Consider the following 22,981-nt stretch of genomic DNA (forward strand, 5'->3'; position numbering starts at 1 on the left):
CTTCTCTCTGGCCGCTGGCTGTGCGGCTGCCCCTGCTCCTCCTGAGTCCTCCGGCCCGTGCTCGCAGGGCCACATTCCAAAAGGGGCTTTAGAGCTGCAGGCCAGGGCCCCGGGGCCCCCTTAGCCCAGGGCCCTGCAGCCTCTAAAGTCCCTGTGTTCTGGGTGGCCTTGCTGGGGGGGGGGGGGGGGCAGCTCCCAGAATTGTGGCCATGGGAGCGGTGCCGCGCTGTGCAGAGCCACCTGCACACCCCCTGCACCAAACAGGGGCTGCCCCAGGTAAGTGCTCTGCACCTCCTGCCTGCCTGAGCCCTGAGCCTCCTCCTGAACCCCCACTCTGAGCACCTTCCTGCACCTTAACTCTCTCTCAGATCCCGCACCCCCACCCTGAGCCCCTTCCCACACCCTAACCCTAATCCAGACCTTGGAATCACTGTATCACAAAGTGTTAAACCAAGATTTTCAGAAATAATGAAGCATGTTCAATCACATTGCGCTCACTAAAAATTATTATTAATATTTTTTTTGTGAGAGCAAAAAGGTTTTTTGTACTGTTAATAAACAAAATACAATTAAAAATATTTTAAAAATATTATTTCATCTTTATCTCATCCTTTTTTAATTTCTATCTTTTGTATGTTTTATAAAGTACATAATATATTAGTATAGTAGTACATGCATATAATTATACATAAATAAATATACATATATTGGGCGTGCATGTTCAAAAAAATTCTACTGATAGGGGTGCGCGATCAAAAATGTTTGGAGACCACTGATCTAAGATACAGAGGAAATGTTTACATATAATAGAAGTGTAGCCAGAAGTAATTTTGCTACACATTAATATACCATATCATGCCCTCTAGTGGAAATAAAAAATGTCTTGTGCAAACCTAGCTACTATAATGTAAACTCCTAATTGAATCAAAGTTGTCCAAAGCTTCCAGCATCCCATAAACTTTCCCTAGGCTTCCAATGTCTCTGAATCACCAGCACATTTTCATAATCTATAATATTTCTTTGCTGATTCCAGTCCTTAATAACCCCAGCATTGTTTTCTCTTGCCAAATAAGTTAAAGGGCTTGTTTTAAAAAATTCTGCAACCTTTGTCTATTTTACAACCCGCACTTCCTTTTTCTTAATGCTTTTCTTCCTATTTACCCCCAAGTTTTATCACAAATATCCTTGATTTAGTATCCTACTGTATTTTCTTGAAAGCAATAAACTGGAAAGTAGTTCAAAGTCACATTCTGGTACAACCTATGTGAAAACCATGTTGATGCTTTAAGAGATTTAGACTTTGCTACTGGAAGTGCACAATTAAAAACAGTTTCATAATTTCAAAATTACCTTAACAAAATCTCTATCAGTTTTCTCCTTCCATTCATCTCCAAATACAGTAGAAAATGATCCTAAAGCTTTAAGCATAAAAAAAACAATTAGTAAAAATGAGCTGAACATTTTCATTTGATTTTCTATCAAATCAACAATGGAAATAAAGATTCAACAATACTACAGACCACTCAGAAGTTTTCTTTTTTCTTCGAGTAATTTTGCAGTAAGATGTAGTAAACCACTGTAATCGCTATTGCAATACACTTAACTGACTGCTGTTGCAGTACTACAGTTTATTAAGCCACAAGAAAATATTTGAATGGTCTAAACTTTGTGTACCCTTGCCTTATACCTTAAAGAGCCATGATATGCTTTTCTAGAATTTTTTTGACAAAAGTATGAAGTGGTTTCCTAGTTTTAAATCTCATGTCAGCAACTAGTTTTTGCTTCTACATAGTAAAGATGTTCCCAGCTGTTTAGCATGGTGTCTAGGCAAAAATTCCCTTGAAGCTTTCAAGAAGCCAACACAATGGCTAGACAACACTACCACTTACTAAAAATATTAGTATTTTACAAAGAAGCTTTATGAAAATTCCCAGCTGCTTTGGTGGAACCAGTAAATAATATTACATCAAACTTTCTGGCCTATCACTCCTTGGAAGCAGCAAAGATTAGTTCACAGGATTTCCCTTGACAGGAAAATAACTGTTTTGCAGATTGGAAGTCTGCGATTAGTGTCAATATGAAGTTGTATAAAACAGTATTGGGTTCACAGTATATTTTTATGTTACAATTTTCAGCTGAAAATAATGAAGCAGCATTTGACATCTTATAGAATCCAAGACCAAGGCTTCTACAGCATTTGGCATGCAAGTTATTTAAAACAATCCTACTGAGAAGATGGGGAAAAAAGGTTTTGTATTCCCATCATGTTCTTAAGTTACATAAGAGAACTGGATCTTAAAATGAAAAATGAATGTTGAAACACTGAGACAGTACTCCTGAAAGAGAGAGGCTGCCCTAACACATGCAAGATAAGAGTTATCTCAAACTTTCAAACTGGAATAAATCCTAAGAGGTTAACAAAATTGAGAAAAATATAACAAGAAATGTTACATCACAAAAAAGAGAATTAACACAATTCACAAACTACAATGATGAAAACTATATATATGCTCTGGAACAGGGGTGTCAAACATGTAGCCTGCGGGCTGCATGCTGCCTGCAGAGTTATTTGCTGCAGCCTGCCAAGCTCCCCGCCCCACATAGCTATTTCCTGCGGCCGCCAAGCTCCCCAACACACCACGTCCCTGCTCCTCTGCCTACTTCCAGGTGCTTCCTACCGCCAAACAGCTGTTTGGTGGAGCTTAGCGCTTTCCAGCAGGGAGGTGGGGAGGAGCGGGGAGCCGATCACTCAGGAGAGGAGGCGGAGAAGAGGCAGGGCAAGGGCGGGGACTTAGGGAAAGGGGTTGGAATGGGGGCAGGGAAGGGGTGGAAAGAGGTGGGGGAGGGGTGGAGCCTCCTGGAAGGGGTGGACGGGGCGGGGCCAGGGGCAGCAGGGGGGAAGTGTCAGTGATGCGGCCCTTGGACCAATGTACTAATCCTCATGTGGCCCTCGTGGTCATTTGAGTTTGAGATCCCTGCTCTAGAAAATAAGTATTCCCTCACTACATGGATAGGGAAATAGGACACATCTGTTTTTTGCATTGATCGGACTCTCACTGCTAGATGTATTACAGAGTAGCTGAAAATAAAATCTTTTTCCTAGTGGAAGAAAAGAACATGTCTATTACAAATTTGCCTCTCTCAAATACCAAAGATTATTCATTTGCTACTGTTAGCGATGGCCTAGAACTTTACCTCAAATACTTCTCAGCTGAGGAAGACCATAACAGAAAGAACAGCTAGTACAGGACACCAATGAAACAACCGTATGGAAACACAGGCTTGACCTTCAAAAGTTAACAATGGAGGACTAGCCTTGAGTGTCAAAAAAGGCATGAAACAAAAGAACATTCAAACCTTGCTGAAGCACCTTTCTCATTTCTGTAAAAGCTACTTTGAAGAAGGAATTGTCCTGACTCCAGGGCCGGCTCCAGACCCCAACGCACCAAGCGTGCGCTTGGGGCGGCATTTTGCCGGCAGGGCGGCAGGCAGCTCCTGCGGACCTTCCGCAGTCATGCCTGCGGGAGGTCCACCGGAGCCGCGGGACCAGCGCACCCTCCGCAGGCACGTCTGCAGGAGGTCCCCCAGAGCCACGGGACCGGGGACCGGCAGCGCGCCGCCCTTCTTGGGGCGCCCAAATTCCTAGAGCCGCCCCTGCCTGACTCTCAGCAGAGTGACCACTCAAATTCAGAATCTAAGGATGGGCCTCTGGGAAGGACTAATTAGGGGACTAAAATTAACTTTAGACACTCTTTAAACATTCCTTCCACTTGGGAGTCCTTGTGACTAGCCCAGATGAAGACAATGTATTGGTCTGGTCAAAAGTGAAGGACATCATATTAAGAAAAAACACAGTAAAAGGACAGACACACAACCCAAAAAATCTGAAAGAGAAATCAGACCAGCACTAATATATTACTGACATGAAAAACGTTTTACATACTACAAATGATTAAAGACATAAAAAAAGTTGATAATATTTTTTAAAATGAGTATATAATGTGACTCATATATACTCTTCCCCACAATTGAAGGAAAACAAGTAAAAAGATAGTAATTTTGATGCACTATTTTGCAAGAATATGTACATGCATGCCAGCATGTGCACGCACACCCATACACTGTATCTATTATTAGGGGGATCCCAAAATATTCTTTAGCTAAAGAATGCTCATTTGATGATTTATTTAGATAAAATTAACTTTGGAAAACATTACTATCTCTTGTTAGAGAAGCTTTGTACATAACAAAAATTAAAATAATGAACGATTCCTTATTTTCCTGTAAGCTAGGAGTTACATTTTATCCTATTGTCATTCAGTGAGATTACAAGATGGTTTGGTCATATATTTGCTTACAAAAGAACATAAAGCAAGGAACAAGAAGGCCTAACAGCCAACACACTGGTCAATCTACCCAGGAGAAATAATTCAGTATTGAAATAGTTTTGTGAAAGACAACTTCTTAAAATAATAAAAATGCAAGCAGGCCAATTAAATATTTCTTAAATCCAGACTGAGATAATTTTAATGATATTGAGGTCTGATTTCTAAATTTCACTGTGCTTAGGAACTAACATAAATCTTTTTTTATCAGAATACAAACTCAGTGTGTCATTTCTATGAGATGCTTCTTTTTATTTTTAATATGTAATTTACATCAAAATGCACATCTTTTAAAAATCAACAAAGACCTATGCATTCATCAGGACAACAAACAAACACACACGTCCTGACAACAGAGGCTAAATGGAAATCTAATGCTAAACATTTATCACCTAACTCAAGTAATTTAAAAATACCACTGAAAACCTAATTTAGTGAAACTCAAGAATTGAACTGTTAAATGATAAAGTCTCTAAAACACATATATGCTAGCTGAATAAAAAGGTAATTTTAATATTCAAAGCCTGATGTGAAGTTATGAAATAATTAAAAAAGAAAACTATGTATCAAGTAAATTTCTCTTCAGTAAATTATTTAAAATTTACTATAAATTAAGAATGATTATTCAAAATTGAAAGAAGCTACAAAAATATATTTGCAGCTTTCCTGCTCAGATATTAAAAATGTTATATACAGTAAAAATAGAATTCAACTTAAAACTTACTGTCATCAAATACCCCAGCATTAGCAAGCAGTAGAGTGATGATTTTAGGGTCCTTTTCAAGCTGCATAACATGCTTGCTTTCATTTGACAGAAGAGTGCACACATTAATAGCAAAGTCCACTTCATTGGGGAGTCCAGATAACAGTGAAAGCACCAATTTATTATAGTCATTTGGCGAATTAAAGTCCATAGACAGCCCATAGCTTTGACGAAGATAATCTAACCAAGACAAAAAAAAAAAGTGAGAACAATGTTTCTGCAGCCAAACTAATAAAATGAATATTCTGTCTGACACAGCAAGTAAAATATCAATAATTCTCTTTAATTTAAATAATTCATGGCATTAAACCAACTTTTCCAACATTTCATTTGTTTTTTCCATCTTCTTTTGGGCCAGAACATTGAGACCATTCCCATCGGATGTGGATCTTGCCAGTTAGCTATTCATTTCAGAACGGAACATTGCAATACATGCTCTACTAGAGGAGAACCTTGAAAACCACTCAAACTTCAGCTAGGACAGAATGCAGCCGAATTATTTAGAGTTACAATATTATTTATTTGTATTATCATACCACCTAAGAGTCCAGAGCCCAACTGTACTAGGTGCTGTACAAATACAGAACAAAAAAAGACAGTCCCAGCCACAAAGAGTTTACAATCTAAGTAGACTGTATTGGCATCAAATTTGTGTCCAGTCAAGATTTGCATTTTGATCTGAAGAGCCCCATATGGTATGGATTCTCTGGCTACATTACGGACCACCTGGCTCCTCAAGTTGTAACCCAGAAATTGAGATCAGCAGAACCCATATTTAAACATCTGTGAGCTGCACGGAGACCATTACTGGTGAAAACTCTGAAATTCACTCCTTAACTTGGCCTAATAGATCCTGAGTTTGTTGATTTTCAAAGAATATCACTTCAAGGCCTATCTATCTGTTTCCCAAACTCTGGACGAACTGGGGTTATTTACGGATTTGGAGGTTTTCTTGTTTTTTGGGTAACAGGAGAAAATATTTTATGTTAGATAATAATTTGACTGACAAAGTTTTGATGTTTTTTAATAACACTGTAAATGCATTTAAAGACTGCCTCAGTTAAAACATGGAAAATTAAAATAAATATCACAACAATCTTTTTCTCAAAAATTTAATTTACCTGACACACTGTGTTGCTGGTAATTGTAGGAAGATGGAATTGCACCTATAGGAAGTTGTGGCTTTGGATTGCCTGGTTGTACCTCATCATCATCCTCCCCAAAATGATGTACTTTCTCGTACTTTTCTAGATAGCTGAAATTAAGACAGCAAAGATTTTTAATATTTATCATGCAACTAACACTCCTGTCCTCTAAGAGTTGAACTGCTGAAGGAAACAGTAGCAACTGTAGAAAAAGAGGTTTAGTGAAAGCAATAGTTAAACTGTGGTATAAGATACAAAACCATGAATCAGACTAACAAAAGGTGATACAGGCAGGTAAGTGAAATCATGATTTAGATAGAAATTTGTTTATATTTGCCAATAACACTCCTTGGCTAAAAATTATAGTATAACTAGCCACCTTGTAACTAAGCCCATTTTCTTTTTCTGTGGATCAGTTTTTGCTTTTGTTACCTGACATACTTTTATATGTGCTTTTATTACCTACAGGTAGAAGTACTTACAAATTACTACAAGAAATTTCACCAGAAATATTTTACATAGTTTACCATTAGAAGCATAATATGGCGAGGGGTAGGCAACACAGACATAATCAACAGGTTAAAAACAGTGGTTCATAAAGAAAATACTAGAAATATAAATATACTAAATTCAACGTGTGGACACTGAAAATGCTAAGACTCAGTAACAAGCTGAATGACACTACTGGAACTCCGTTAGAATCTCTCATGCAGTAATGCAGACAGAATGTGATATTTTATGAGGTGACAGGCTATGTCAAAAGGGGTAGGAAAACAGAAACTATACACAGTCATGGCTGGATACATCAAATTGGTGGTAACAAGACAAACTGTTAATGTGTACAGTAACTCCTCGCTTAACACTGTAGTTATGTTCTTGAAAAATGCAACTTTAAGTGAAACAATGTTAAGTGAATCCAATTACCCTATAAGAATTAATGTAAATAGGGGAGGGGGTTAGGTTCCAGAGAATTTTTTTTCACCACACAAAAGACCAAAAAAAGAGCATTTTCATAAAGAGACAGTAGTGTTTGTCTGTTTGATGGGAAGAGCTGGGGGGGGGAGGGGGGCCTTGAGGGAAGGGGTGGAGTGGGGGCAGGCACATGCTCAGCATAGCATTTGACACAGTGTGAGAAAGGGCACTAAACTGTGGGCTTCTATGGTAATGACAACACTTCTGGGTTTTGACCTATAGGTGGGGGGTATTCTGGGTTCTGACCTGTAGGTGGGGATATTCACATACTTTTAATTGATCAGAAAAACTGAATGCCTTTTCTGGGATCTGAAACTTCATAGTCACTTTTCGTGGACCCCTTAGAAAGTCTGCGGACCAGTTGAAAACCACTGGCCTAATTTTAAGCATGTGACTATTCTCATTGATTTTAATGGGACTACTCACATGCCTAGAATTACAATCATGCTTAAATTCCTTGCTGAACCAGAGCCTAAAATAAGCAAACATATCTTTAAGTTTCAACCAATATAATTTTCATAATAAAAAGCTTTATTAAAGGTTTAAGTTAATCTCATAAGAGGAAGAAAATTAAGAGTTAAAAAGGGCTGTGAGTAGGTGTTGCATAAAACAATTATGATTAATCAGACGTACAGTACTTTGGACACATAAAGCACTATGTAAATGATAAGTATTATTAGATAACCCACTGCTGGGAAACCATCTTTATTACATAGGCTTCATATGGTGAGTTAAGGACCTCGCAGAAATCTTAACTATATCACTTTGCTTTTGCTAATTAAAATAAATTTATATTTAAACACCGTCGCTTCTATATTTCTTCAAAATACAGATCTTCACTGATGATATTTACCTTTTCATTTAATGTCTGAAAAAGAGCAGACCCCAAAATATTATGAGTAACTGAATTTTCTTTACACTTAATGTCAAATGTCAACATTCCCCCCTCACACACACCATCTTTAGGACTTAAATTTTCAGTTCTTCCCTTACAGCTCATTTTCCTTCCGCTTCTCACTTCTTTCCCTCCCCTTGAGCCCTTTAATCAAAATTTCAGCCAAATACTATTTATAGCTTTCATATGTCAAGAGGTGCTTTTTAGCATGTGCATTTTCACAATGCTACTCTGAGCAAAATGAAAAAATGACTGCAGCTCCTTTTTAAACAACTTCACTCTTTGCTGGAGTGATGGGACATTTAAAAAGACTAATACTTTACAAAAATCCACACAATTACATACTTTTTCAGTATTTCCTCTCCTTCCATTGTATTTTACCAAAAGAGATGCATCACAATAGAAGCTTTACTTTTCTTTATAATCAGCCACCATCAAAATTTATTGCTCCAATCACTTCCATTCCCTAGCAATGAATTGTTATGCATCCTATACTTAGTGTTGCATCACTAGATGCATCACGCAGGAAGAACACAAAGATCAGAGGGGCCAGTTTTTGTTTTCCAAGGCCTTGCTCACTTTACAACTTTTAAACAATTTTCTGGTAATCTTTTTAAAATTGTTAATGCTTTTTTTTTTTTTTTTTTAAAGAGAATATAACAACCATGTGCAAACCCTGCACAAGAGGTAGCCTTGAACAACGCATGGGATCAAATGGCTTTAAAGTAATGGGGAGAGATGTACTGAATAACTATGTAAATTGGTTTTCCAGTAATACAAAAATTACCAGCATGGCATCAATAAATAAATGCAAAGTGGTTACTTCTAAATAAACAGTGAGATTTGGTACGTTCATTGCCAAGTGTACATGGCTAAAAAAGAGCACAAAGCTGTACTAGAATGGTTGACCATTCAGAATGATAGACAGGAAACAGTGTGATGAATCATGGGTTACTTGTCCCATAATTTCACACATTCCAAAATATATCTGAACTGGTTTTCCAGAGGAATGATTTAGATTCTCTAACATGGCTTTAAAACAAGGCTTGAGATGAACGGGATAAAGCATTAATCTCCAAATGTGAAAGCTAAGAATTTATGCTTTCATATGATCTGAAAAAAAAATCATCTTTCCAGTCAAATAAAGCATTCATTTTTAGCTCTGGGGTTTTTGCAAAATATGTAAACTTAGATCATGTTCCGATTACCATCTTCTTTGAATCCAGAAATTATTTAGTGACCTCTAGCTGAAGAACCATTGAAGTTAGACATGAGTGCTTTATATCATCTTCCAGTGTAAATTCCCAGCTTTCTGAGTTAGAGATTAGTACTTTATATTCAGATTAGGGCTGTCGAGATTAAAAAAAATTAATTGCAATTAAGAGCACTGTTAAACAATAATAGAATACCATTTATTTAAATATTTTTGGATGTTTACTACACTTTCAAATATATTAATTTCAATTACAACACAGAATACAAAGGGCACAGTGCTCACTTTATATTTATTTTTTATTACAAATATTTGCACTGTAAAAAACAAAAACATATATTTTTCAATTCACCTCAAACAAGTACTGTAGTGCAATCTCTTTATCATGAAATTTGAACTTACAAATGTAGAATTATGTAAAACTTTAGAACATACAAGTCCACTCAGTCCTACTTCTTGGTCAGCCAGTCACTCAGACAAACAAGGTTGGTTACAATTTTCAGGAGATAATGCAGCCTACTTCTTGTTTACAATGTCGCCTGAAAGTGAGAACAGGCATTCGCATGGCACTGTTGTAGCTGGTGTTGCAAGATATTTATGTGCCAGATGCGTTAAAGATTCATATGTCCCTTCATGGTTCAACCACCATTCCACAGGACATGCGTCCATGCTGATGATGGGTTCTGCTCGATAACAATCCAAAGCAGTGCGGACAGATGAATGTTCATTTTCATCCTCTGAGTATATCACCAGCAGGTTGATTTTCTCTTTTGGTGTTCAGGTTCTGCATTGGAGTTTTGTTCTTTTAAGATTTCTGAAAGCATGTTCCACACCTCGTTCCTATAAGATTTTGGATGGCACTTCAGATTCTTAAACCTTGGGTTGAGTACTGTAGCTATCTTTAGAAATCTCACATTGGTACCTTCCTTGAGTTTTGTCAAATCTGCAGCGTAAGTGTTCTTAAAATGAACAACATGTGCAGAGTCATCATCCGAGACTACTATAACATGAAATATATGGCATAATGCGGGTTAAACAAAGCCAGAGACATACAATTCTCCCCCAAGGAGTTCAGTCACAAATTTAATTAACACGTGATTTTTTAAAATGAGATTCTTCAGCATGGAAGCATGTTCTCTGAAATGGTGGCTGACGCATGAAGGGGCATATGAATGTTTAGCATATCTGGCACATAAATACCTTGCAATGCCAGCTACAAAAGTGCCATGCAAACATCTGTTCTCGCTTTCTGATGACATAAATAAGAAGTGGGCAGCGTTATCGCCCATAAATGTAAACAAACTTGTTTGTCTTAGTGATTGGCTGAACAAGAAGTAGGACTGAGTGGACTTTTAGGCAATAAAGTTTTGCTTTTTTGTTTTGTTTTTGAGTGCAGTTATGTACCCCACCCCCAAAATCTACATTTGTAAGTTGCACTTTCACAATAAAGAGATTTCACTACAGTACTTATATGAGGTGAACTGAACAATACTATTTCTTTTATCTTTACAGTGCAAATATTTGTAATAAAAATATATACTGTACACTTCGAATTCTGTGTAGTACTGAAATCAATATATTTGAAAATGTTGAAAAACATCCAAAAATATTTAATAAGTTTCAATTGGTATCCTATTGTTTAACAGTGCAATTAAAACAAAGATTAATCGTGATTAATTCTGTTGAGTTAATCACGTGAGTTAACTGTGATTAATCGACAGCCCCTAATTCAGATATATTACTATTGGCTGCTAAAAATCACAAGCGGAAAAACTACTGCACAGGTGCCTAGATGGTGAATCAGCCTACATATTTTTAGGGACATTAAATATTTCCAACCTCTGCTTCTGGATAAATTAATAAGCAAATGTCAGTTCCTGGCAACTATTCTAATATTTTTTCAATTAAAAAATATTGTTGTGCTCTAACTTTAAAAACCCAAAAGATTAAGTAAATCCAATGCTATGGAAATTAGATTTCTTACTCAGCTTCACCAAATTCAACTCCCCCACTTGCCTCCTGGAGCAAGTTAAAAAAAAAAAAAAACCAAAAAGCAAAAACAAACAAAAAAAAAAATAAAACCAGGTAAGTAAGTTTGTATTAGTTTTTCCATCATTGTCACATTAAGGAAGAAAGGGTATATTAAAACCTGGCCTGTTAAAGACTGCTTTCACTCCCAATATTGATAGCAAAGGAGACACAAAATCAAGCCCTGGTCCTGAAGACTCTTACGCACATACTGAATTTTACTTCCATAAGGCCTCACACAAAGTCCACTGAAATCAAGGAAACTTACCCCACTGATTTAGCATTAGGCTCGTGAGTATTCTCAATTATCTCAACGGGATTACCCCTAGTAATAAAATGAAGCCTGTGTTTTCAGGATCGGGGGACCTGCCTTAACCTTACATTTCCTGATTTTTGCTGGTTTGCCTCAAAAGCGCAGCATTATTTAAACATTTTTACTATTAAATATAACAATAATATTGCATAGAACAGTGTTTCCCAAACTTGGGACGCCGCTTGTGTAGGGAAAACCTCTGGCAGGCCAGGACAGTTTATTTACCTGCCGTGTCCGCAGGTCCAGCCGATCGCAGCACCAACTGGCCGCGGTTCGCTGCTCCAGGCCAATGGGAGCTGCTGGAAGTGGCAGCCAGTATGTCCCTCGGCCCGCGATGCTTCCCGCAGCCCCCATTGGCCTGCAGCAGTGAACCGCGGCCAGTGGGAGCCGCGATCGGCCAGACCTGCGGACATGGCAGGTAAACAAACTGGCCCCGCCCGCCAGGGGCTTTCCCTACACAAGCGGCATCCCAAGTTTGGGAAACACTGGTATAGAAGAACATAAAATGCCTATTCAGAAGCCCACCCAGTAATAAGAGTAAAGTGGCAGTTGCGGCCACAAGTCAAAAGACAGAATCTAGGCTCTGAGAAGGCAACTTAAAGCTACTCTCCCTACTCAGGGCCATCCCTACCCAGACGTAGCTGCGTGCCGCTCCAGCCCCTGCTCTGCCCCAGCCCCGCCCACACTCCACCCCTTCCCCAAAGCCCCCACCCCGCCCCCACTTCCCTGAGGACTGCAGCATGGGGCAGGCCTGCACTCACCGGAAGAGGTAAGTGGAGCGACCCAGCCCCAGCCTGCTCTGCTCCCCTGGCTCCCAGCCATGCAGCTGGTGAGTGCTGGGGGGGGCAGTTCCCCCCTGTCCCCCAAGCCTGGGAGCCAGGGGAGCAGAGTGGAGTGGGCTGGGGCCGGGTCACTCCACTTCCCGCTGCCCTGTGAGTGCGGGGTCGAGCCTGGGGTCAAGCCCGCCCTGCACTCACTAGGCGGCAGAAAGTGGAGTGACCTGGCCCGAACCCACTCTGCTCGGCAGGCTCGAGCTGGAGGGCGTTCACCCCCTCCCCCTCGTGGAGGCTTGGGGCCCTGATCAGGCGCCCCCCCCAGGAGGCCTGGGGGGTTGCGTAGGGCATCAAAATGGCTAGGGATGGCCCTGTCCCTACTCCTGGGTATAGTCTTCTGTGTTGTCTCTCCTGAGAGGTACAGAACAGAATTTAGTTTGTCGTCATCCGTTTTTCAATTTGGAAGTAGATTATCATCTCTCTGGTCAATTGCAAAAGCCACACAACATACAAAGTACTGAAACATGGGGAAATTAAATGCCTAATTTTTCAAAAGTGACTAGGGATTTTTTGGGTGCACAATCACAGTTGCCTGATTTTTAGATGACAAGTGCTCAGTATTTTCTGAAAATGAGGTCTCCTTTAAAGGTATCTCAAGTCGGGCACCCAAAAATGAAGAAACCAAAGTCATTGGTCACTTTTGAAAATTTAAACAAAAATGTATTATGCAAATTTCTACTTAGACTAAACAGCAGAAATACAAATGATCTTTATTTTATTTTCAAATTATCACTACAAAAACCTTAATTTTCTAATTAGCAACAAAACCTTTAAAAAGTGTACTTTTATTTACAAAAGACAAATTATACATCCATATTTCTGAATGAAAAAATTTTGCAATCTGATTTTTAGTTTTATAATGTTATGTTACTAAAATAGGTTATTGTTTTAATTAAAATTATGAGGAAATTAGCTTTATGAAAGTGACTAATATTTTGCCTATTTAGACTACATATTTCAATAAAATAAAGCAGCTTTTTATTTTATCAGAAAGTGTAAACAAAACTTGTATTAAGAAATTTGAAAAGCAGTTAACAGGAAGAAATCTAGATGGTATATGAGCCAGTTGCATATGGAATTTACCCCGGAATAGATATGTACAGTTCTCAAGCTGTGGTCTGTGGTGCTGTGTGAAACTGTTTCTCTCATAATACCATATCCAACTGTATCTCTCTAGGTTTTTTGTACTACACTCACCAGCTTTTTATCTGAGTAAAACATGTCAATCTTCAAACAGTCTTCTTGCTATTTGTAAGCCTATTCCAAGGCTTTAAGCTTTCCTTTAGATTTTTTTTTTTTGGCCAACTAAATCAGGACATGAAAAGTTGACTACACGCCTACTAACCAAGGGCTTACACAACAGATGAGGAAGTCCAACCAGATATGTCTAGGCCAACATTCTAGTGAAAATCCCAGCTTCCTCTTATCTTTACTTTCAGCTACCAAGAAAAGAAAAAGACTTAAAATTCTTATCAGAGTGCTGCACCTGAGTCCTTCCTGAAACTCTCTTTTTCTTACCAACCTCTATCTAGCCTACATCTGAAGGAATTAAGTAACATCCTCCCCTTCACCTCTGCTAGAAGAGAGGAGGCGCTCTCACTTTCTCTCCCCACCTTCTACTACTTAGTGTCCCATCCCCAGCAGCTACCTGATTATCTGGAGGGAAGGGAGAAACTTCTCAGTGAGGTACGGATGTCACACTATTCAGTCTTCTGGCTGCTGTGCGTATATTGACGGCAGTGGGAATCACTATATGCCTTTCTTACCTTCTAAGCCTCACTTCTGAGCCTACCTCCACATATATGGCTCCAAGTTACTCCCTAGTGAGTAGCCTCAAGTCCTGCCCCTCCTGCTGCTCCTAATTTTTCTTAGTAGCAATCGAGTGAAAATGAAGTTTGCTTACATGTAACTGAAGTTCTTTATCCTAAGTCTCTGTATATTCCCATTGTGGCATAGGTACTTTGATCCCACAAGTGGGAACATGCAGAAACCACTTGAAGTGGGATGATTCTTGTCAGTTTCAATGTTGCCCACATGATTTTGAACAGGAACACTGAAGCTAACCAGACTTGTTTGTTTCTCTCTGCAATTGCTTAGTAATGCAATGAACAGCAGAAGCACTACAGCAGTCTGTCTGCAGACTCAGGAAGACTGCACTGTCAGTTCATATTTAGTTCATACCTAAGTTATTTTATTAACCCAGAAAGGCTAGAAACTTTTTTTTTCTTAATGAAAGCTTAAATTCTGTAGAAATTGATGGCTTAGCCCACTTCCTCTAAACTCTCCATGGTCAAAGAAAGTTTTTCTTGCTATTGGCAATTAGTTTTCAAAATCTGAACTCAACTGAAATTTTTTGCATTCCACATGGCTGCTTCATGGCTTTGTTGGATGTTTCTGTGGTGAAAATTCAACTCTGATCAAAATTTGCAAACAGTATCAAATTATTTTCAAGCTTCTGAGATATCTTGAGCCACCTACTCTACAGAATCTCCACAAGAAGCCTGATGCTTACAACAGCAGAGGCTAGAATGGAATAATTTTTTTAAAATAATTTGTTTAATACATCTCTTTCTGAAATAAAACAATTCACTGATCTGCCCAGAGGCCAGGAAGTAGCAATTCTGCAGGTTTCCAGTAATGTTGCAAACTCTAAGAATTTTTTTTTTGAGTTCCACTTTTCTTTTTTGCACTGAAAGATACAGTGCAAATCACAGCAAAAAGATGACAGCAGAGAAGAACACTGCCAAAGGCATCCAAACTTAGGGCAGCCAGGCCATACGTGCACCTTTTGATGACACATTAGCATATCCACTGTCAAGACACAAAGATCCCAAATCCCAGAATAATCTACCCCAAAGGGGTAATAAATACAGAAAGAGCCCTTAAAGTAGCTCTTGTAGCCAATTTCCACAAGATGACAGAGCAAATGCTGCTACTTGTGGAACAAATGTAAATCAGAAGGGGAGAAGAGTAAGATTAATGATGAAGGAAAGAAAGAGAAGTTGGAGGAAATATAGCAATGACAGGAAGGATAAGAGAAGACAGCAGATGTTTACTGCCATGATGGAGACTTCTGAGTGTTCAGTGGTAAGCAGATCTTTGACTTGAACATGGATATCTATGATGGTTTGAATTTCCTGCTGAATTTTTTAGGTTGCTTGTTAGATGGGAAGAGAGTTTCTTCTTGGTGGCATATTTTCCAGGAAAGTGCTGTATTTCTGCTGTGTTTGGGTCAGTACCGTCTACCTGTCAACATAAAAAGTTGTCTGCTGTGCTGTTGTAGCCATGTAGGTCCAAGGATATTAGAAAGACAAAGTGTGTAACGTAATATCTTTTATTGAACCAACTTTCGCTTTCAAGCTTACACAGGGCTCTTCTTCAAAGCTTCTCTCTCTCATCAACAAAAGTTAGTCCAATAAAAGATATTACCTCACCCACCTTGTGTGTCTACCAAAAAAGTTGGCTTTTGTTGTTTTGATTTTTAAATTCATGTCTCCCTTTTTGTACAGCAGCTCTAATATAGGTATATGCTTCATAATTAGGTTGTACATAGGTTGATAAGGATTTGAAGGTAAATATATAAGTGCTGGAGAAAGAAGGGAAAATTAGTTTTCTTATTTCTAATATTGGTTTCTTCTAGAAGTGATCCACTGCTTTAGACAGATGTCATAACCTCAAAGTATTTTTGTTCATGTCAGTGGAATGGAGGCGCAAACCCCCATTTTCCATAATTTTCTTTAACCTAAAAGTTCCTCCTGTTGGAAGGATTGCTGAAGCAAATACACCTTCCCTAGGCAAATACGTCACACAACTAGAACAATTAGCATTTACAATAGGGTTACAATACAGTTTAAATGGAAAAAATAAACACAACTGTTTGTTGATATAATCAATGTGCCATTTTGGCCCTATCTGGCATTTCCTGCTATCCTGAATTGAAGATTCAAAACAAAAGAATCACATGCTAGATTAGCCTACAAGGAATACTACATAAACTGAGGGTGGGCCTGTTCAGAGCACTGGATTCATACTAAGGGAAAACATAATTACAGGAGGTATGAAAACCTTTAAATAGTCGTTAATGAGGATTCTGGGATAGGCATATTACTGTAAGATTTTATATGGAAAGCTCTATTACACCTTCAATTTGGGAGACTGTTTCTGGGCCGCACTAGCTGTATCCATTTAATAAAAGCCATAGAATGATGAGTCCTACTCCTCTTAATCTTTCTTCCCCAAACCAACACTTTTAGTAAAGTAATGACAGAGAGCATCCGTATCTGATTTCTTTGTCTGACACTGGCAGTCAGTGAATTTCCAAAATCCACATTCAGGTTGTCGGACTAGAGCACCTCTTTGCTTCATTCTAGGCATTTATGTAGCATTCTCCATTCTGTTCACAGAGGTTATGAATCATAAGCAGCAAGGACAGTCAAAATGTAATTCGGGTAATTGCTGTTCACATGACATCTCCACCTCCCCTTCAGTTGTCTAAAAACACCACTCTGTTGCTGCTGGAGTGACAGTTGAAGTGCTGCTTATCATCTTGGTCTTGGATTCATCAAGCAAGGCAGCAAAAGGCTGGCAGGATTCTGGGATCTGGATAAGAAATCCTATAATCTTTGGTTTCCAAAAGGGTTAACCCATTCTGTAAAAACACCCGCGTACTTTGTGTCAGCAGCAAGGGCTGATACAGAATAGAAGAGCCACCTGGATTTCCCCAAACTGCACTGATACAAACATATCAGCGGAGCCTGGCAGCTGTGTATGCATTAAACAGAAATCACACACAATTATGTCTGGGAAAAGCTGTATGCATGCACTGAAACTGTTTTTGCTCTAATTGGGTGTGAGAGTACCCAGTTGCTCCTCAGAGTAGGGACTGTGTTAATTTTGAGTCTTGCCTACACTAGAGAATTATATTATGTGGCTGATCCAATGCAAGTTGCAACAGTTCAATACACCCACACTAGTCATCCTGTTTCAGGTAAACTATAACCCTGCATCTGTACATAATACTCCCTGCAAACGCTGCAGCAGCATTGGATTATGGGAACTTATCCCATAGTTCTTAGTAGCGCTCTGTGCAGCAAATGCATAACTGGCAATACTATAATGAATGTGTCTACAGTATAAGAAAGTTTGCAATAAACATATTTTATATTAGAATATATTTAACTAAAACAGCTTATATATTACACAACATTTGTACTACATAAAAAAAATCTGTTTTAAAATATTTAGGTTGTTAACAAATGATGACAAATGCAACCTTAATTTTGCAGCCTTGTGAATATACATGATGGTATCGTCTTTAATTACACAATCACATACTATTTTTTCCACAAGAGCGCTGCCTCATTCAGTACACAGGGTGGGACGGCGCTCAGGTTGTTTAACCTGTATAATATGTAAATGTACAACCACGTATGTTTTTCAAATAAGAAATACAGAGATTCTTTACAAAATATAAAAATAACCCTGAATTGTATAAATTATCATTCCTACAGTTCAATAATTCAAAACATAGCCAGTGATTAAAATAGATTTTAAAGCTTGGGGAATTATTTCCATTAAAAATTACTTATTCATTTTGCCAAATACAAGCATCTACAAGAAGCTGCTAACAACTTACAAATATAAAAACACATTTTAGAGATGCTAAAAATGCTTCAGAGATTCTTTTTGCTCAGGAGATTTTAAAAATTGATTAAAATATTAGTATACTCAATTTCTTGTGTGCTTTGACCATCACAAATATAATTACCAAGTACTAAGAATGTATTTATGTAGTCATGCATCTATTTGTACAAAGATCTGCTAGCCCAAGTGTATTTCTAGAATTTTAAATGGAAGTTGTATATGGCTGGCAATAGTTTACAAACTTTTAGTCTTTTCCCTTATTGTACATTACAAAAACAAATCCTGATCCGAACAGTGAAATTACATACATATCAAATACCAAATTAAGTATAAAAAGAACATTTTAATATGTTTCAAAGCAGATAAATCTCAAATAGGTATTAACTATAATTTACTAATTATTCCTCATTTGTCTCTTTTGAATATTGTAAACATTCAAATTATAGTACTAGAAGCTTTTAAAAGCAAAGGAAAAATCCATATGACTACAGCGCAAGCTTTCCTATTATGTTCTGTTGGTGACATGAGCTTGGAGGGTTACCCTCTCTAGAGGAGTCAGTTTCCATGGTAGTTCAGTCCCGGGCCTCTCCTAAATTTAAACTGAAAATTATACTAAGTAGTATCAAATTATGGAGGTGATTATTTGTTGTCTTTAGTTCATGACTATTTTTTAACATAGAAATAGACACAGCTAAGGTTCCCGGTAGGGAAAACAAAAAACAAAAGCAGAACTTCCCTTGTGCATTTTCAAGGGCCTCATTAAAAATTATCAGAAAAACTATTCCAACTATAAATAGCATGGTTTTGTGAAAAATGTGAATAATTTAGCTTTTCTTCTTACATGCCATCATAAGAAAATTACTTAATAAGCATATTTACAGATAAAAGGTGAACTAACAAGCTTTTCACATGCCAAGAACAGCTCACATTTCTTTGTTTCTTCTGCCATGGTTGTCAACATCACAAATACCTAAAGCAGTGCAGGAAGCCATATTCATACATGCTTTAGGGGTCAGAAATAGGTTCCTCATACAGGCCCCCAGTTCAGCAAGATATTTTAAACATGAGCACAGTCCTACAGAAGTCAAAATACATTAGTTGTCCCACTAAAGCTACATGCTTAAAATTAGACACAAGCTTGAAGTACTTTGGTGAACTGGGTTCTGCCTTAATTCTGAAACATGCTGTTTTTCTATTTCAATTTTTTTATGATTATATATTTCAGCTGTACTGTAACAACGAAAAGGAAAATGTCTATCTATATTCACTTCGAACTTTTGCAGTAGCTAAAGCTATAGTTAAAATTATATTGCCTCTTCCATTATAATCTTAGTTTTACATAATCATAAAACCCTCTCTCTGAAATTCTCCCTCCGAAATTAAAATGTCCATGCTTTGCTTTGACTCAAAGTTTAATTCAGTGGTAAAGTCTGAATAGAAGTCAGACAGTCATTTTTCAGTTAGCTGCTGATGGAGGGAAAAACAAATAAAACTGTCCCACGCACCGCTATTCCCACTGCGAAAAGATCTGCAGCATACAAAGTATTTAAACTGTATGCTGTGGGTACGTCTACACTACGGGACTATTCCGAATTTGCATAAACCGGTTTTGTAAAACAGATTGTATAAAATCGAGTGCACGCGGCCACACTAAACACATTAAATTGGTGGTGTGCGTCCACGGTCCGAGGCTAGCATCGACTTCTGGAGCGTTGCACTGTGGGTAGCTATTCCGTAGCTATCCCATAGTTCCAGCCTCCCGCCCCTTGGAATTTCCGGGTTGAGATCCCAGTGCCTGATGGGGCAAAAATAATTGTCGTGGGTGGTTCTGGGTAAATGTCGTCAGTCACTCCTTCCTCTGGGAAAGCAACGGCAGACAAGCATTTCGCGGCTTTTTTCCCTGGATTGCCCTGGCAGATGCCATAGCATGGCAATCATGGAGCCTGTTTTGCCTTTTGTGACTGTCACCGTATGTGTACTAGATGCCGCTGACAGAGGCAATTCAGCAGCGCTACACAGCAGCATGCTTTTGCTTTTGCATGACAGCAGAGATGGTTACCAGCCATACTGCACCATCTACCAATCCATAAATTGGTAAAAAGATGATCATGGCTACCAGTCGTTTTGCACCATTTGCTGCTGTCATAAGTGCCCTGGCTGCTCTTAGCCAGGGCGCAAAAACAAATTGGGAATGACTCCCTGAGTCAATCCCTCCTTTTTGGTATCTAAAAATAGAATCAGTCCTGCCTAGAATATGGGCAAGTGTACTAGAGAACCACTGTATCAGAGAGCACAGCTGCTCTGTGTCAGATCCTGCAGAAATTATGAGCTGTATGCTATTCACAGGGGATGCTCCTGCAACAACCCCACCTGTTGATTCCGTTCTTCCCCCAGCCTTCCTGGGCTACTGTAGCATTGTCCCCCCACTTGTGTGATGAAGTAATAAAGAATGCCGGAATAAGACACACTGACTTGTTAGTGAGAAATGAGTGGAAGGCAGCCTCCAGCTGCTACGATAGTCCAGATAGGACAGTAAGGAGTGTGGAGGAGAGGAGCCCAGCATCCCTCTGCTAGTCCAGGGGCAATTGAATCTCTTTTTTTTTACACATGAAGGGTGGGGGCTGACAGAGCTCAGCCCCCTGTTGCTATGATGACGATGGTTATCAGCCATACTGCACCATCTACCAGGAAAAATTAGGGCCAGGCACCCTTGATAGACCTCACCAATGCTAGTCTGCATGGTTACCAGTCCTTTTGCACTGCCCCATGTGCCAATAGGCTGATGATGAGGACGGGTACCAGTTGTTTTGCACCATCAGCCACCCATGGCGGGGGGGGGAGCAAGGATGTTGGTGTTCAGTGCTGCAGCATCGCGTCTATCTGCAGCATTCAGTAAAGATAGGGTGACATGTAAAAGAGTCAAGAGAGGATTGTTTTCCCTTTCACTTCTGGGGGTGGGTGGGGGGGGGGTGCGTAAATTGCCGAGCTATGCCCTGACCCACCGCGGACACTGTGTTTGACCCTAGAAGCATTTGGAGCTCAGCCAAGAATGCAAATGCTTTTCTGAGAGACTGCAGGAACTGTGGGATAGCTTGAGTCCTCCAGTCCATGAGCGTCCATTTGATTCCTTGGCTTTCTCTTACGCTTGTCACGCAGCAGTGCGCTGAGTCCCTGCTATGGCGTCTGTCTGGAGATTTTTTTAAAATGTTTTTTAATTCGTCTTCTGTAACGGAGCGCTGATAGAACAGATTTGTCTGCCCTTACAGCGATCACGTCCGCATGGTCCATGCGGGAGCTCTTTCTTTATTTTGATTTTTAACTGCATCGCCACACGTGCTGATCGGAGCTCCACGCTGGGCAAACAGGAAATATTCAAAAGTTCGTGGGGCTTTTCCTGTCTACCTGGCCACTGCATCCGAGTTCAGATTGCTGTCCAGAGCAGTCAGTGGTGCACTGTGGGATACCGCCCGGAGGCCAATACCGTCGATCTGCGGCCACACTAACCCTAATCCGATATGGTAATTCCGATATTAGCGCTACTCCTCTCGTTAGGGAGGAGTACAGAAACCGGTTTAAAGAGCCCTTTATACCGATATAAAGGGCCTCTTAGTGTGGACGGGTGTGGCGTTAAATCGGTTTAAACACGTAGTGTAGACCAGGCTTGTGTCTGTGAAAGAGGCAAAGAAATCCCTGTCTACACAATAGCATAAGTCTCAAACAGAGGATCTGTTCAGGTATGGACAACCTGGTGACTCCATTCAGCCTCCAATCAGATAGTGTTGAGAGTTTCTCATCATGCAGTGTTTTCATTTTACTTTGTGGATAAAAATCTCTCCAATTTGGACTGAACTGTCTTTCCGTCAATGGAAATGGAGAAATGGCCTGAAAGGACAAGGGTTTGCTCCTCTTCATCTGAGTTTTTGACCAGTCTCACTCAGAGAGGCTTTATACAAGCTCTTTAAAGATAGATAGATATCTATATCTATATTGATATCGATATAGAGATATATACACACACACCACTGCTATATGTATAAATTTCATGATAGAAAAGTGGAATATGTTGAAAGAGTTTGGGCCAGATGCTCAGCTGGTATAAATCAGCATAAATTCATCCTTTAATGGTGTATGTCAGTATACGCCAACCAAGGATCTTACTCCTTGTGTTGTGTTGTGACTTACAGTTGTTTTTGAAAACTCAGAAAGGACACAAGATGCAATTATAAAAGCCACAGAATATCTTAAAATAAATTACTATAAGCAGTCATTCCATCACTTTAATTCTTAGAAATTTAGTTACGATGTTCTTATGTCATTTGTATAAGGGCTATGTTGAATTCACCAAAACCAATCTTAACTATAATAATCATTTGCATATATGAATCTCTTACATTTATGAAGGAGAAATGTATGGAAAGGTTAGGGTTTTTTGCCTCAAACAAGTTCTATAGCTCTTTGCTTATAAAAACATATTATTTCATAGCAGAGATAGTTAAGTGCTTTACTGCTTAAACTTTTAAACACAAAAGCATTTACCTGGCTGCACTATGAGGCAGCTCTGCTCACACAAAACGTTAAGGACTTGAATAAGATCAGAACCTACTCCTGGCTCCCAGTGCCCTGGCAAGCTCCTAGACACCTCAGAATCCTTGGGCTGCCTAGCTAATTCCAGGCTAACAGGAAAGGAAGAATTTAGGAATGTTGCTGTGTTGTGAAATCTGGTGGATGGATCAGGCAGTAAGCTCAGGGACCCTGTGGAATTTAGCTCCAGACAGCAGTAGGAACTAAGGG

At 39.1% G+C, this 22,981-nt stretch overlaps 1 protein-coding gene across 3 annotated transcripts in view; it reads right to left on the bottom strand.

Moving 5' to 3' along the window:
* Nucleotides 1-22,981, bottom strand: part of ARID2 (AT-rich interaction domain 2) — a 164,878-nt gene that overhangs the window by 63,356 nt on the left and 78,541 nt on the right. For all 3 annotated transcript variants that reach the window (XM_039504880.1, XM_039504881.1, XM_039504879.1), the window contains 3 exons: nt 6,270-6,403; nt 5,110-5,328; nt 1,351-1,418 (listed from right to left, as the gene is read on the bottom strand). In XM_039504880.1, coding sequence (XP_039360814.1) covers nt 1,351-1,418; nt 5,110-5,328; nt 6,270-6,403 — 421 coding nt within the window. The remainder of the gene's footprint in view (nt 1-1,350; nt 1,419-5,109; nt 5,329-6,269; nt 6,404-22,981) is intronic.

The sequence above is a fragment of the Mauremys reevesii genome, linkage group 1 (genome assembly GCF_016161935.1).
Source record: "Mauremys reevesii isolate NIE-2019 linkage group 1, ASM1616193v1, whole genome shotgun sequence".
Lineage (NCBI taxonomy): Eukaryota > Metazoa > Chordata > Testudines > Geoemydidae > Mauremys > Mauremys reevesii.